The sequence below is a fragment of the Ostrinia nubilalis genome, chromosome 8 (assembly GCF_963855985.1).
Source record: "Ostrinia nubilalis chromosome 8, ilOstNubi1.1, whole genome shotgun sequence".
NCBI lineage: Eukaryota > Metazoa > Arthropoda > Insecta > Lepidoptera > Crambidae > Ostrinia > Ostrinia nubilalis.
In genome coordinates, this window is record NC_087095.1 from 17,717,839 (window position 1) to 17,734,931 (window position 17,093).

Consider the following 17,093-nt stretch of genomic DNA (forward strand, 5'->3'; position numbering starts at 1 on the left):
CAAGCAGTAAATGCATTATCGAGTGCACTATGAACTGCGGCATTTCCGCGGGCGCGCCGCTGACGTCACGCCGCATGGCTTACGTAACGTCGCGCCAGGCGCATTCGCCAGTTTCGCTAATGCTTTGGCGAGAACAATAAAAGCTAGCTTTTCAACCAAGTTCGGGTTCCGCTTACGATCGTTTGACTGCAACTCTTAAGTACCTATACCTCAAAGCCGAATCTGAAATCCAAGATAGTAGGTAGAAATGTATTCTTCAAATTTCAAACGTTACGAGCGCCGTAAGCAACAATATAATAGTTTTGTGCTATAGAATGACTATCGAAGGCTGCGACATTCGCCTTGAGAAGTGAACTTTCAAAACAGCTCTATTGACATTTTCGAAGCTTGAAATACTTTCTACAAAATGCTTGTTTATGCTACTCGTACCCACACAAGGATCTGAAAGACTGATAAGATGTGACCATGGTCATGAAACTGTTATTTCTATCTTTACGTATCTAATAGATAAGCTGGATATTGATAAATAAAAGATGTGAGTAACAACGATAACTTTAATCAGATATAAATACATTATGAACTAGTCGAAGCGAACGCGACCCGGGCGCCAGCGCCGCGAGGCTCCTCACGGTCCCTTACAAGTTTGATAAGTAGTGCCATTTGTCCACTGAAAACAAGAAACGCTCCGTTAAAGCAAACCTTCAAAGTAACTTCCTGCATGCAGTCCTTTATGCTAGTTAAATTCTTTGCCAATTTCTACATTACGTTGTCTAAAAATGATAATAATTCTTGCGATACCTGACATTTCAAGTAGGTACTTTACCATCAGTTGTTATATGAATTATTTTCTTATCAGAAACAGGGTGTAGTAGACTGGCATCAAAAACTTTTTTATAAATTCCCACTATCCATTCACAGCACAATCGTTATTAATGACAGGTATCACTCGATACCCATTATTGCGTTCGATTTATTTGACTCCTACTGTAAATCTACGCTAATGTGCATTTCTTCGGTATCGCTACGGTATCAACGGTGTAATAACTTTTAAAAAAAATAAAACCGACTTCAAATGCGTGAACACAAAAAAAAACTAAAAATTAAAAATATTGCGTATAAAAAAGTTCATCCCCAATTTTCCACCCTTGGGGGTGAAATATTTTCTTCAAATTCGCATGAAACCACCCTTTTGATAATACCTATTCAACAAAAAATAATCAGTCAAATTGATTTATAATCGGCGGAGATATTGCGTATAAAAAAGTTCATCCCCAATTTTCCACCCTTGGGGGTTGTTTTTTCTATTATTAAATTTAAATGGGACCACCCTTGAGGTATTACCTATACGCCGAAAAAAGATTTGTTCAAATCGGTTCATAATTGGCGGAGTTATCGCGTAACAAACATAGAAAAAAAAAAAAAAAAAAAACATACGGGTCGAATTGAGAACCTCCTCCTTTTTTGAAGTCGGTTGAAAATGACAAAGATCGGTCACTCCGAAGGTCATCGGGATTTAATTCACTCAGATTTGATTAAAAATTAAAATAGATTCCATTATTTACATCTTCGAAGTCGCAAGAGGTGTGTACTAATATTCCTGCTACCGTCGACGAGGAAGGCTCAGTTTTTTGATTCGTAGTTAAAATAACCAATAGTCAAATTTGACAGATGTCAAATGACAAGTGGTTAAATATCAGAAAAAAATGTTTTTCGAACAATGGTTAGCTTGACTTTTAGTACATTTTTTAACTATTAGTTAACATTTTGTTAATATTTAACCATTAGTAGTGAAATTTAACAATTAGTTACTTTAACTATGAATCAAAAAACTGGGTCCAAGTGTAGTGTACACTTAGGCCCAGTTTATTGATACACTGTGTAGACATTCAGGCGTTGGGCACTGACCTGATTGCGGGATGGGCTGCGGGAGGCCCCGCGGCGGCGCCTTGCCCAGGATGGCGGCCGCCTCCGCGCGCTCCACGCGCCCCGGGCTGCCCTCCACCGTCACGTTGGTCCTGCGCACAACAACCGGTCAGGTCCCAGTGTCTCGAGCGTGCTCGACCGAGTGGCCGACTTGACCGCCGAATGTTCTTCTTGGAGGTCAAAACACACCCCGGCGCTGTTTAATGAGCGCCTGATACACCCATCATCACACGGAGCTAGTCGTTTGGCCAATGGAAAGTAATGTTAAAGAATCAAATGTTTAATTTACTAAAATGGGATTTCACAAAAAGATTCGAAAGAAATGTTCAAGACTGATAGCGAAGTATCTTATAGCTTTGGTTGGGGGCCTCTCCCCCATCTAGGGCAGAGCAGAAATCGAATTCGAGGCAAATCATGTACCCTACATATAACACAGTTACACTCACTTGTTGATGTCGGTAGCGTCGGCGACCTTGCCGGAGACCAGGCCTCGCCAGAACTCGTGCACCTGAGTGACATTCCACGCGCGTTAGTGAACAATACTATATCGAATTAAGCAATAGGATGTCAATATATATATATAATAGCATAACGTTAAATTAAATAAATACCTACTTATACGAGAAATTGAGAAAAGTTCATCTTTAAAATTCTCATCTTGCTTAATAAACAAATGAATTTTTTCGAAGCTTAAAATGTATTGTTAAATTATCTATCCGAAAACTTAATTTTAATTTAGAGAGCTTACGTGATGAGTTTCTACCTATTGAATAGTTTGATTTGAGTATTTTGTTTAGGACTGGCAAAGTTCAAGTCCACCTCAATAAAACTCTAGTACAGTTAAAATGTTAATGGCCCATTGTTCTCCTGCAAGCGAGCCACGATGGTGATTAACCGAGAAGTGTTAGAACCGGTCCTGAGTGTTAGACTCTCACCGTATGAAACTACGAATCGCGGCGCGAACCCTAAGCAAAACCGGTTGCCGGCAAACCGCGAGGAGCCGTAACACTTTTTATCAGACAGTCGCGTAGTCGTGAATGAATACCTACGCCGCGCTTCGTTCGTAATCAAGAGAATGTAGACCATTAATTTTATGTAAGTATGTAAATTACATTTAATTTCGGTTTATCAAGGAGAGACATACATAAAATTACGTATACAAAAAATTAAGTCCAAACTATCAAGCTTTGCATACGCTCTTCGAGAGGTTAAAAAAACAACTAATTTAGAAACAGCGCTTGTGACCTATTATGCCTACGGCTACGCCTCAAAACGCGAAGAATCATGTCCACAATACCATTTAAGAAATAAAAATAAGTTAATGATACCAACCATCCGCCTAAATTTATCCTCTTCAAGTACTTATAATATGGCCATAAAGATTTATAATAAATTGCCCGATTATCTATTGAAAGAAAATAATGATAACAAATTCTCAAAAGAACTAAAAGAGCTTTTAAGTACAAAATGTTACTACACTATAAAAGAATATCTAGATGATAAAATAAGATGAGTCTATTAATCTAATAATTAAAAAAGCCTCCTCTCTTATATTTTATATTTTAAATTGCAGCGCCCAACAGGGTCCATAATTAACTGTATTATCACACTGTAACACCTATATTACCTACTATTTATGGAAGCAATAAACATATTGAGTATTGAGTATTGAGACACGACGCAAATAAGTATGATAATATCGGAATAAAAAAAATCTTCCGAAAAAGCAAAAGGTCTTATTAGAACAGATTCCATTAATTTAACTTCAATTCCTGTAAAATAGAAAATGAACAGTATTAAGATCGAATGAAAAAAACCGGCCAAGTGCGAGTCGGGCTCGCACACCGAGGGTTCCGCCGTACAAACGTAGCGGTTTACAATTTATGACGTATTAAATCAAATTACTTACTTGATTCCGTTGCGAGTAGTGGCGAATTTCAAAATATGCGGTATGATTATTTTTTATTTATTTATTTTTCCTATATTTGCATTATAGGTAGGTACCTACCTCAGCGTTTTGAATTTTTGCGTTGATTTAGAATTTCTCACAGTTTAGAGGCAATTAGATTTAAGAAGTGTTTGATATGAATTTCAACTTTAATATCTCTACGCGTTAATGTGAAAAAGGGTAGGTAGTAAGTTTATAATTATTAAAAAAATATTTTATGTCATGTAAGCAAAAATAATATTTAAAATTTTATATAACTTCAAATTTATCATTTTCGCAATTTTTCCTTTATCTGTACTATATAACGTTGCTTCGTGCCGAATTTCAAGATTCTGAGTTCACAGGAAGTACCTTGTAGGTTTTGATTCCCTAGCGTGTGACGGAAATTCGTCTAAGGTGTCGGTATAAACTGCTGTATCTTTTGATCGCGTTAACTTAGAAGTTTGATTTTTTTACTTCTTAAAGGGACAATAGATCTAGGTATTTGGTATAAATTTTAATTTGATACCTTTATTCGTTCGTGAGAAATAAGGTAGTAAGTTTCATTTTATTAAAATATTTTTATTATATTATATAACTAAAAAAATGAAATTTTCGCAATTTTTCCTATATTTGCATTATATGACAATGCATTATGCCAAATTTCAAGATTCTGAGTTTACGGGAAGTATCCTGTAGGTTTTGATTCCTTTGCGAGTGTCGAAAAGGACATTGTCAGAAACCGCCTAAAAACCGCCCAAAAACATTAACCCATCATAATTATTTTCTATTTTTTTTAATACATTAAGCACCCTTTCATTCTAGTGGACACTTAAGCATTGAAAAATTAAATAAATAAGTCTTTTAACGTTTATTCTATAATACTATTACAACTTCCGGACGTTTTGGTGCGTGGCATGGTCTAAAACCTATCAAGTTCCATAATTTTTGCCGATAAAATCTGTACGAGGCATTACCGTACTTTATTGCTGGGAGTCCATGTATAGTGATGTTCCTGCGGCCATCATAGACAATAAAATATCGATTTTCAAAATAAAATAAATCAATTAAACTGCTTTGAAGACTAGATTTGCGTTAAAAGCTAAAAAGATATTGACACTATGACAAGAAGCTATCTAAAGTGTCCAACTGGTCGAAGGTCGTAAATAAAATAAAAATAATTAGGACCATAAACTGATATTCATGGTATCATAACTGTAAAAGTGTCAGAATCCGATGTTGAATCCAATGCCAGTTGAAGTGTGAGAAACATATATCAACCTAGTATAGTTGCCAGTCTCTCATAATCTATGCCAATGAGGGTTTTCGCGATTGAAAAATCCGCCAGATGGCAATACGTAGACGTGAGGTCCAAATGCTGCATGATTGGTTATTTTTGACATGACATTGATAGATATCCACCAATCATGCAGCATTTGGACCTCGCGTCTACGTATTGCCATCTCGCGGATTTTTCAATCGCGAAAACCCTCATTCATAGCACATGTATAATAATAGACCAAATGAACTTTTATAGATTGTGAAAGAGAAGATAAAGATTTTATTATTTTATTAAAATCTTGCCACGAGGTAGTTTTTCAGTAGAAACCAGGATTGGATAATCGCTACAGGCAAGTATCAGAACATTTTATAAATATTTTTAATCGATTATATCCTTGTGAATCGTTTTAATAAATTGTCATTTTACTTTTTCAATTAAAACTTTTTCAATCCCTAGTCTTGTCAAACTGTCATAATGTCAACAAATTATAAATGTCACGTCAGTTGACTCAATTTCAGTCTTCTGTGCGTTTATTGTATTTTTATTTCAATGAAATAGTGCTAAAGGGTTAGTACTAAAAGTGAAAGCCTTTTTTCAGAAAGAAAACCAATGTGGTGCCCTTATTATTCTTACTGTTTGAAAGTTACAAGTCAGTGATACAGAGTTGCCGACATTATAACTCCGTAGTGATACCATACCAAAGAAGAAGTTTTCCTAAACACTTGTGTTATTTTTATATGTGATCAAATAAAAAGGATTAATTCTACTGCTCAAATGGAATAACTTATCCCAAGAGACCGAATATAAAAAAAACCTCTCCATAGAAATTATCACCATCATTTGATATTGGTCCTGTAAGAAAAGTAGTTGTATTTCAGTAGTAGAATCATCAACCCTTCTTGTTTCATCAGCAAGAGCAAGATTACTATAAAAACGCCCTGTAGGTAGGTATTGTTAAGCTGAAGAGTTTGTTTAGTGTCAAAGACTGTCACACAGTGTAACTTAAATTGGCATATTATGATAATGAACATAAAAACTTAAATAAATATTTATGTTAATATTTTTTCTATTTATTTATTTTCCCAAAGCTTCACAGTGACAGCTGAAACAGCAATACTGTTGTAAAACTAAACTTGGAACAAACTGTTACAAATATTTTACAAATTAAAATAAAACCGCATGTTGCTTTACTTTCTCGTATAGGTAATAAATGTAATTAATGGCTAGATTATTAATGTTACTTTGTTACCCTCAATAGTGAGGAGATCTTATAAAATGGTAACCCTGATTTTCATTGTCATTCAAGTGCTCTTTCTTCGCATAGGCTTCTGTGATTTGGCCAAGGGCCACACACATTGCGATAACATTATGCGACATTGATTTGACAGCAGCGGAGTGAAGTCTTGCGACCTCAGATCATAGAAGGGAATAGATGTGAAACGGGGGCGTGGCGCGTGTCTCCGCGATATGCCCAGAAACGAACATCGCCCGCGACGCTAGGTTAGTCGCGATTCAGTCGTACTGAGGAAATGTTCTCCGATATTGTTGGATAATGCGTCGTAACGTGCAATAACATAAGTGAAACGAAGAACTACAGGAACAGTGAAGTCATTTACCACATGTAAGTATTGCAAATCCATTGGTATTTTGCTTATAAATAAAAAAAACTAAACATTTTTACGAACGAATTCAGTGCCGTGACATTTACTGCGATATCGAAATTAGTGGTGATAAAAATTCAAACACGTTGTACATTGACGATTTAGTTAGCAACCACTTTATGTCATGCGTAACTACTGCGCAATGTATTTTATTTCTTCCGATATCCACTGACGCGTGAAAATACACAGTACGGCCGCATGTGCCGGTCGTAACATAGTGCAGGGCTCGTGTTCTAATACGGTTTCCTATTATCGATAAATAGAAGTAAATTATTATTTTCTATTTTATAATTTTGAATGAAAAAATCATGAGTTGCTTGCGATTTTTAAGTTTTTACAAAAACAATAACAATAGTAGAAGGGATTAGTAACTGTCAACTATGTAATTACTATAAGAGCTAGTTGAAAGCCTAATATAGGCATTATTTTTGATAAACATAAGCGGTACGAATTTCGCCATAATTAAAAAGTTAATGCGCGATAGTAGTTAATAATAATTACAGTGATCCTGTTATTATTATTAAAGTAAATAATAATATATTACCAATATTGTAAATACTGGTAAAAATCGCAAGTACCTACTTAACCCATGACTTTTCATACAAACTTTGTCAGTCTATAACTTCTATACTCCATCGATAACGACATTGAGCTTTGGTTGGGGTAAATTAATATAAGGTAACTTCATTTAGTCCCAATAATTGATTCTGAGTTTTTCGTCCATACAAAATGGAACTGACTCCTTTATGCAAAAATCGTTAAAGAACATAATAATAACGTATAATAATAAAAAGGTTTTCATACAAGCATTTTTTAAACCAATTTCGAGCCTTGCCCCCAGGATTTAAAGTATCGATATCTTATCGACTCCATTTTATCTTTCTTCTCTCTAATTGCTTTTTTCAAAGTGTGCGTCACGTCACGCGGCCATTGATTGGCCATAAGGCACGCCTTCTGGCCAATCACAGCACTTTTAAGCCGGTTGCACATGTTGTCGTAGACTCTCAGTCGCTTTGTTTTTACACAGTTGAATGTGTGTGTGGGAGCTGTGGTGGGGGAAATGTGGGGACACTGGTTCTCGTTGTAGTTACGCGCGACTTCATATCTATTCTCTTTCTATGATCTGAGCTTGCGACTATGCAAAATGATACCCTGTAATCGTAGCGCATATAGACATAGACGGGGCGGGGCACATAGCTCGTAGAGCTGATGGCCGCTGGGGCAGGAAAGTTCTTGAGTGGCGACCACGAGCCGAAAGACGTAGCGTGGGCAGGCCTCCCACTAGGTGGACCGACGATCTGGTGAAGGTCGCGGGAGGTGCCTGTATGCGAGCGGTGCAGGATCGGTCTTCGTGGAAATCCTTGGGGGAGGCCTTTGTCCAGCAGTGGACGTCTTTTCGGCTGAAACGAACGAACGAACGATACGTATTACCACTATTTACCAGACATTACTATTTATTGCATACTCGCCGGATTACACGTAGGAGCACGCGCGTTACAGCTTCGGCCTTGCATTATTATAAGATCTTGTTCCGCCCTTTTACGAACTTCCTCCGTGAGGATATCCCTATGAATCATCTATGATGAACCTATCAAAAGTCATATTTTGCAATGTCAACCCACCACAAGGTGGACCGACGACCTGATAAAGGTAGCGGGAAGGCGCTGGATGCAGGCCGCTACCAACCGTGCGATGTGGAAGTCATTGGGGGAGGACTATGTTCAGTAGTGGACGTCCTATGGCTGAAATGATGATGATGATGATGAAATGAATGAAAATGACAAATCTTCGAACGTGTATAATACAGTGCCAAAGTAATCATATAATTTTGGCACCTTAATAACTATTGCCGTTTTTGTTGTAAAGATCATGCAGCGCTACTTGCGGATATTATTGGAAAGAAAACTATGTGGGCTCTAGATGCAGCCGCTTTATCGAACACGAAGTGCTCATACAATGCGGCGTATTTTCTTCCAGTCTTTAGTCAGGACTTTAGTCGAATTAAAACCCCGGTTGAACGTGATATAGCCGCACTAGAATACGATGCTTTTTTGCATAATCGCAAGACTTCGTTCCGGTGTCGATCGAATGTTATCATGATGTATGTGGCCCAGGGGTTACCGTAGCCGCTAAGGTTTGAAACTTCTTGCTTAAAATATTGTAGTCTTTGGCATAGACTACGACGGTAGTCATGGAGATATGAGTTTGTTATCTCGTGTCAGATGTAAATGGTGAAAAGAAAACTCATGATTCGTGTTATTTTTATGCAATATGTAGGTATTTTATAAAAGTGGAACCCCGAGTGATCTCCAAAACCCATTCTATTATTATATACGATTCGGCTTCGATATCTATAATACAATAGGAGTTTATTTCATAAGTCAGATGACAAGGGTGGAAACAACCTACGATTCATGTTGTTTATTTATGTGCAATATGTGGGCATATTATAAAGTGGAATGCCGAGTTGTATTTCTAAAACTTGTTCTATTATTTTATACTATTTGGCTGCGACTCGGCGTGACGACAATACAAAACATTTTTCGCGAATCGGTGTTCATACATTCACACAATACATTAGACGCCATGTTGTCATAAACGACATATTATAAAATCGCTGTGATTTAATATTCTTAATCATTAATTTTATGGCAAGTGTCCATCAGGAATCATTGTTCTTACACACAGAATCGTATTATTTCGCTTTCGGGTAGTAATATGTCAAAATTGTTGGTTTTTAGGCGAACAATGTATGGAGAACGAACATTGTCCTTTGTTGAAAATATCGACATAATCGGCTGTATCTTTTGATTGGCTTGGCTTAGAAGTTTGATATTTTCACAGCTTAAAGGGACAATAGACCTGAGTATTTCATGTGAATTTCAGCTTGATACGTTCACGCGTTCTTGAGATAAAGGGTCTTGACAGACGGACGGACGGACAACAAAGTGATCCTATAAGGGTTCCGTTTTTTCCTTATGAGGTACGGAACCCTAAAAATCGTATGCTCACCTCATCGACGACTTTGTAGGCGAAGTCCCTGCCCTTGGCCTCGCCGTCGAAGGCGAAGCGGTTGACGGGCTTGCCGTCGGGCACCTTGTAGAGGCGGAACCACTCCACGCTGGCGCGCAGCAGGCCGGGGAACAGCGCCTCCACGTCGGCCACGTCGTTCAAGCGCGCGGCGGCCGGGTCGCGCGCATCGACGGCGATGAGCTTCCAGTCCGTCTCGCCCTCGTCGATGAGCGCCAGCGTGCCCAGCAGCTTGACGGGCAGCACGTCGCCGCGCGCCGCCACGCGCTCGCCGATCTCGATGACGTCGATGGGGTCGTTGTCGCCGCGCGCCTGCGTGCCCGGGTCCACGTGCTGCGGGTTCTCCCACGTCTGCGGCAGCGCGCCGTAGTTCCAGATGTAGCCGCGGTGCGGGAACACGTTGCTCACGAAGCGCAGCGCGCCCTTCTTCACGTCCTGCGCGAGACACACCGTCAGCGACCGCTCCGAACTCGTGCCGTGCCTCGGTTCATGAGTGCCACCAGCGGTCATAATAAAATATTTTTGAATTTGGGTAAAAAATTAAATGACGCTTTTCAATCGATGCAAAGGTTACGTTGCGTCGGAATCGAACCGGATGTCTGTCGAGTTTTCTATTTTGTTTACTGGACATCCCTGTCATCATTAAACGGAGAACACGGTGTGAGAACCCTCCCTTTTTATTCATAATATCCCTACCCTTCCAACCTAGGAACGGTAGCCATGAAGGTAAAGTCGCGTCGTGTTTACTATTCTCTCAGTAGACCTGCCTAATACCTGTTTAATGGGGTTCAAAGGTTCCCCGAGACTGATTTCCATCTTCGCGTTGCTCCAGCGAGGCACTTCTACAACCATGTTGACGATCTTCTGCGCGCGGTCCGCCCATAGTGGAATGTCGTGCAGTGGCGAGATTGGCCCACTCTCATCCTCTGTCAAGCAAACGTAAAAATTTAATGTTTTGTTTTAATTTAAAAAAAAAAAATTTACAAGAAAAATATGGATTTTAACACTGAAGAAACTACCCAGAATAATAGTTTCAAAGATTTTATATTAAGTTTGTTCATTTCAGCCGAAAGACGTCCACTGCTGGACAAAGGCCTCCCCCAAAGATTTCCACAAAGACCGGTCCTGTGCTATATTAAGTACAAAATATTAATGCTATGACTGATGATAAAAATTGGCACTACTTTCATTAGAGAAACCAGCATCAAATATTTGTAATCATTTCACAGACCACAGAAACTAAAGGGAGATGTGCCAAGAGGGCGGGGCCGGTGTCGCAGCAATATGCCCAAAACAGAACACATTTCTTCAGACGCACACTGGTTCAAGAAATGATAAAAATGGAATTAGCGATTTATTCACTTTTTTCGATGGTATCATGTGTAGAATGTCATAAAAAAAGTTTTGTTTAAGTTATATTTTTCTGAGAAATGCGTAGTTTTTGCTAGATCAGAGAGAATCATACGCGTAAATTTAACCGAAAAGTGACCAATCGTGATATTTTAAATAATTTTCTTATTTCTTCGGATCCTTTTTTTTCAACAATAAGACCAAAAATGAGTGTGAGTCAAAATCTCCTTTTCCTAATGAAGTTAAAAATTTACTAGCTTCAAATAATGATGAAACTTTTGAATTTATAGATGTTGATGATGATGTTGAATAATAAAAGATTAAGATTGGAATGATTGTTAGCTTCTTTTTATTTTAGAAAATCAATAAATTATCATAAAGTTGCCTTATATCTATATATTTTGTTTACTTTTTCGTACCTTAGAAAATATCACTTATATCCTAAACGGGGACGCACTGGGACAAAGTTGTTACTGTATTAGCTTCTATTAGTATGACTCTTTAAAACCTATAAGTAGACATATCTAACAAACTTTAACATTTTGAATAAGAGCCTCGTGAAGGAAACGTTTCATACAAATAAAACACAAAACATGTAATATAGCAAAAACTACGCATTTCTCAGAAAAATATAACTTAAACAAAACGTTTTTTATGACGTTCTACACACGATACCATCGAAAAAAGTGAATAAATCGCTAATTCCATTTTTATCATTTCTTGAACCAGTGTGAGACGTCATAATGGAAATAATAAATAAATAAAAATCATTTATTGTTTCCCACAACCAAAATTTAAAAGTTACAATTAAAATTAAAACTAGAGTAAATCCTAGAGTAAATACATGGCTTTGGCTATTATGTTATAAAATGTAAATATAGATTGTATTGTTAGATTTAAATATATTATGCTATCGCATTAGTCTTTACTTGTAACTAGCTGACCCGGCGAACTTTGTTCCGCCTTAATGGCAATAAATAACGGGATAAAAAGTATCATATGTCCTTCTCCTGGCTCTAAACTACCTCCCTGACAATTTTCAGCTAAATCGGTTCAGCCGTTCTTGAGTTATAAGTGGAGTAACTAACACGACTTTCTTTTATATAATAGATGATAGTATCCCATCAAAAACAATACTTGTCAAATAATTAACTTTTTTTAAAAATAAAACCGACTTCAAATGCTAAAAAAATTAAAAATATTGCGTATAAAAAAGTTCATCCCCAATTTTCCACCCTTGGGGGTGAAATATTTTCTTCAAATTCGCATGAAACCACCCTTTTGATAATACCTATTCAACAAAAAAATAATCGTTCAAATTGATTTATAATCGGCGGAGATATTGCGTATAAAAAAGTTCATCCCCAATTTTCCACCCTTGGGGGTTGTTTTTTCTATTATTAAATTTAAATGGGACCACCCTTGAGGTATTACCTATACGCCGAAAAAAGATTTGTTCAAATCGGTTCATAATTGGCGGAGTTATCGCGTAACAAACATAGAAAAAAAACATACGGGTCGAATTGAGAACCTCCTCCTTTTTTGAAGTCGGTTGAAAAACCAAGTCTCGCAACTCAGTTGTTCTACGGTAAAAAGTTGTGAGATCCATGTAATACCAAGTCCAGGCCAGGAAACCTTTAACGTTTTACATAAATTATTGACTTGGCCATCGCACTAAATAATTTAATTTACACGTGTTTTCATGCGATGGCCAAGTCAATATATTGTGCGCCTTTATATTTATATGGTATTACAAAGTTATTTAAGTAAGTTTAAGTAAGTAGTTAAAAATTTATAAAACTGGACCGAAATTGAAAAATTTTGCTAGACTTAGCGGTTGCACTACCGTGCCCCCAAATATTTTAGTTTTTCCTTGATTCATACACCAAACACTACTTATATTCCAAATTTGAAGCTTCTAGGTCTGCTAGAAGTGCCTTGGAATTTTGATGATCGGTGAGTCAGTCAGTCAGTCAGTGAGTGACAAAATTAAGTCAAAGTCAAAGTCAAAGTCAAAATTTCTTTATTTGTTTAGACTAATAAATAGTTCTTACAAATCGTCATATGCTCTTAAGGAGCCTCTACATGTCTCATAATCTTTTTACCCTACCAGCGCTTCGAGACCAACATTTGGCAAGTGCTGAGAAGAAGCGCCGCAACAAACTCAGTCACCACTGTCTGCCGGTTAATATAAATAAATAGAAATAGTAGTAGTAGGTACATTCGATTCAGGAGCAGTTCACTGAATACACTAAGAAAATTCTTAAACTACTGGTTCAAATTGAATGAAATTTGAAATATACCGTGTCTTTACAATGCCTGCATGGATACTGAAAATTCAGTCTTCTAGTTTTATCCACAACGAAGTTACAGGGGGTCGAAAATGGCCTGAATTGCTTCGAGAAAAGGATAGTACGGCCGTGCCGCTGTTTGCTCGACTTGGTGGGGGCACTGCCGTGCCCCCAGATAAATGTGTGTCGAAATAATAAATAAGTATTTATATATTTGTGCCGTTTGGGGTTGAGACTATGGGACAATGGGGTCCAAGCGCTCGTTCCTTTTATAAGGAACTGGCAAAAAGGCTCACCGAGGTGACCGGTGATCAAAAGGCTGGCAGCTATTTTGGTCAGAGAATTAGCCTGGCCATTCAACGTGGCAATGCTGCCAGCCTTTTGGACACGATTCCTGACTGCGGCGCTGGGGGTGAAGTATTTTTTATTTTGTAAATAGTTTTTATCATTAGTAATTTTTAAATTTTAGTTTTTAGTCATTTTAAGTTAATGTAATATTATAAAATTTATTCTCTAATAAAGTATGCCAGTATTTTATGAGTTATAATTCAAATTCAATTTTTTTATTGCAATATGCAAGTGTTTACATGGATCTTAAACTTAACAATTTATTGAACTAATGATAAGGTAATAAATATAAATAAATAATTAAGTTTAATCTCATGATTAGGTATTTTATGAATGTAAATTAACTTGGAAGACTTAATTATTGCCATAAATCATCAATATTTTACAAGTAGGTACAAATTAAATACTGGTATGTTTTATGTTTATAGTTTACCTACTTAGAATTAAAATTAATAGTTATTTTGGTAATACACTGTTAAATGCAATAAATGATTGAATAATACGTAATAAGGAAGGATAAACTTTCACATAAACTGATACGTTCGATTTGAAAGTAAGTAAGGTACGTACCACTTGTAGTCTGTTGTTGACAATATTGACCTTTGAGATAAGTGACGCATGTGACAATACTATCTAACGATAAGTGGTCAGCTTGAGATCATAGCGCGTGCCGAACTTATATTAATTACAAATTAAGTACCTGCTGATAATAGGGCTTATCAAAATGTTAACTCACTGAAAAACACCCGGTAGTCGGGAGCGTAAGGTGAACCTCTCTCCTCTGCGATGTACATCTTGGCTGTTGCGGTGGACGGTCGAGTGGCTGCTGTTGACACTGAATACCGAGCTCGCGATATGCCGTTCCGAGTACAAGTAACCTTGCACAGCTGCTTGAGCACCAACTTACAAGCCGGAACCGCTGCCGACGCTGCGCAACGTGCTAATGACATTTTATGCGTTTGACTTTGACAGTGTTGACACTGACATTACTGACAATTTACTTTTTAATAAAAGTCAACATTATGGTATGGAGATCATAATAATTATACAGAATTATTAAATTAGTACTTATGTAATTATATGGGAAATTTCAATCCAGTCCTTCGATTATCAATAGGTAGGGCTTTGCGATTCGATTTTTTGCCGTTTGGCTAAGTCTTTTTTGTTATCGACCTCTTTTGCGATTTGTTTATTTGTTTGCGACTGGTTTGCGATGGGTTTGCGATTTTAAAGTGCGTTTTAACTAGACCCACAGTATTTGAATCCTCATGAACATTACATTAGTTATGGTTATTCCATGTATGCGTGTTTGTCTTGTTGGTTGTCCTAATAAATAAGATAAAATAAAATAAAACATGTTCTCATTCTGCATAATTAATAATTTAAGCTTAGCCAACATGCATTTAAGACTCAATCAAAACGAATCGAATCGCAATACCCGTCATTTTCATTGCGATTACTAAAACCCCGGTGTTATGCTTCGATTCGATCGAAAACCAATACGGTGAGTTGCACCACCTAACTTTGAACGTAACTATGACGTTAACCGGTGTTTTTTGTATGGAGTTTGACAGATTTTAGACGTTTGTCAAAGTTAAACTACGATGGTGCAACCCACCCTAAGGCTGTTTTGACAAATCCGTATCGCGATGTCGTTTTGACAGCTAGTATGACAGCGAAGCATAGACGTAAACAGAGACTTTGCGGATCTAGTCAAAACGCACTTTAAAATCGCAAACCAGTTGCAAACAAATAAACAAATCGCAAAAGAGGCTACAAAAAAGGCTTAGTCATACGGCAAAAAATCGAATCGCAAAGCCCTACCTATCGATAATCGAAAGACTGGATTGAAATTTCCCATACAAAGGCTTAGCCAACATGCATTTAAGACTCAATCAAAATCGAATCGAATCGCAACACCCGCCATTTTCATTGCGATTACTAAAACCCCGTGGGTCTAGTCAAAATGCCATTGCTAACCAATAGGAAGCTTTCGATAATGACAGTCGCCGTGTCACCAGTAATTCGATTCGATCGTAAAATGGCAGCCAAAATGCACATTGAACCACCATCGACGCGGCGATACAAAAGTTCATTCAAAATCGAATAAAAGTTAAAATATGTCTATGACTTTGCGATTGTTTATACTTTTTTTAGATTTTTTTTAAATTAGTTTCTTCCTTCTCTTTGTTTACGTCTATGCTTCACTGTCAAACTAGCTGTCAAAATCAAAACGACATCGCGAAACGGATTTTTCAAAACAGCCTTAGGGTGGGTTGCACCATCTTAGATTAACTTTGACAAACGTCTAAAATCTGTCAAACTCCATACAAAAAACACCGGTTATCGTCATAGTTACGGTCAAAGTTAGGTGGTGCAATTCACCCTATTGGTTTTCGATCAAATCGAAGCTTATCACCGGGGTTTTGGTAATCGCAATGAAAATGGCGGGTGTTTCGATCCGATTCGATTTTGATTGAGTCTTAAATGCATGTTGGCTAAGCCTTTGTATGGGAAATGTCAATCCAGTCTTTCGATTATCGATAGGTAGGGCTTTGCGATTCGATTTTTTGCCGTTTGGCTAAGCCTTTTTTGTTATCGACCACTTTTGGGATTTGTTTATTTGTTTGCGACTGGTTTGTTTTTTTTTTTTTTTTTTTAATTTATTTAGGAAAACAAACAACTGAACAATACATATTTTTTCTTAAGATAGTTCAATAAATATACAGACTAATTGGACAGTCAACACCGTTATCCTAGTTTAATAAAATGAACATGCAATGTACGTACCCTACAGATACTTAATAAATTACCACTACTAATAACATAAATGCGAAAGTGTCAACAAAACGCAAAGGCCACATGGAACTTCATGATACCTTACAGAACCAACTGTAAACGATCTGCGGCAAACACGAGAGTACCAACACTGAATCGGACAACAACAATGAAACCCCACGCATTCAAGTGTCTAATCTGTTTCTCTAGTTTTCAAATTCTAGTCACATTAAGTAATTTTATCGTAATCGTAAGCATGCACATTACAGACCCACTCCAAAGTTTTAGTATATAAAAAAAAAAATAAATAATATAATAATTAAAGTTTTTCAATAATTCGCTTTTTGAATGCGCTCGGCGTTAAGGAAAACATATCCTCCTCATAAAGGTAATGATTATACAACGACATCATTCTGTAAAACGGCGCACGTTGTCCTGCATTTGTTTGTGTGTTTTTTAAATAAAAGAGCTTATGCGGACGCATACTACGTATTCTCTCAGAG

General features: G+C 37.2%; 1 protein-coding gene across 1 annotated transcript; it reads right to left on the reverse strand.

Moving 5' to 3' along the window:
* Positions 1–540: 540 nt before the first annotated feature.
* Positions 541–14,783, reverse strand: LOC135074054 (uncharacterized). The gene is made up of 6 exons (XM_063968361.1): positions 14,549–14,783; positions 10,598–10,749; positions 9,806–10,258; positions 2,370–2,431; positions 1,906–2,015; positions 541–667 (listed from the first exon to the last, which is right to left on the reverse strand). The coding sequence occupies exons 1-6, from the start codon at positions 14,760–14,762 to the stop codon at positions 636–638; spliced, it is 1,023 nt and encodes a 340-aa protein (XP_063824431.1). The 5' UTR covers positions 14,763–14,783; the 3' UTR covers positions 541–635.
* Positions 14,784–17,093: the final 2,310 nt, after the last annotated feature.

Coding starts and splice junctions, on each gene's coding strand:
- LOC135074054 (XM_063968361.1), bottom strand. CDS start 14,762: ATGTCATTAGCACGTTGCGCAGCGTCGGCAGCGGTTCCGGCTTGTAAG. Junction 10,750..14,548: donor CGACTACCGGGTGTTTTTCA/GTGAGTTAACAT, acceptor TTTGCTTGACAG/AGGATGAGAGTGGGCCAATC. Junction 668..1,905: donor GCAGCCCATCCCGCAATCAG/GTCAGTGCCCAA, acceptor TCTTGTTTTCAG/TGGACAAATGGCACTACTTA.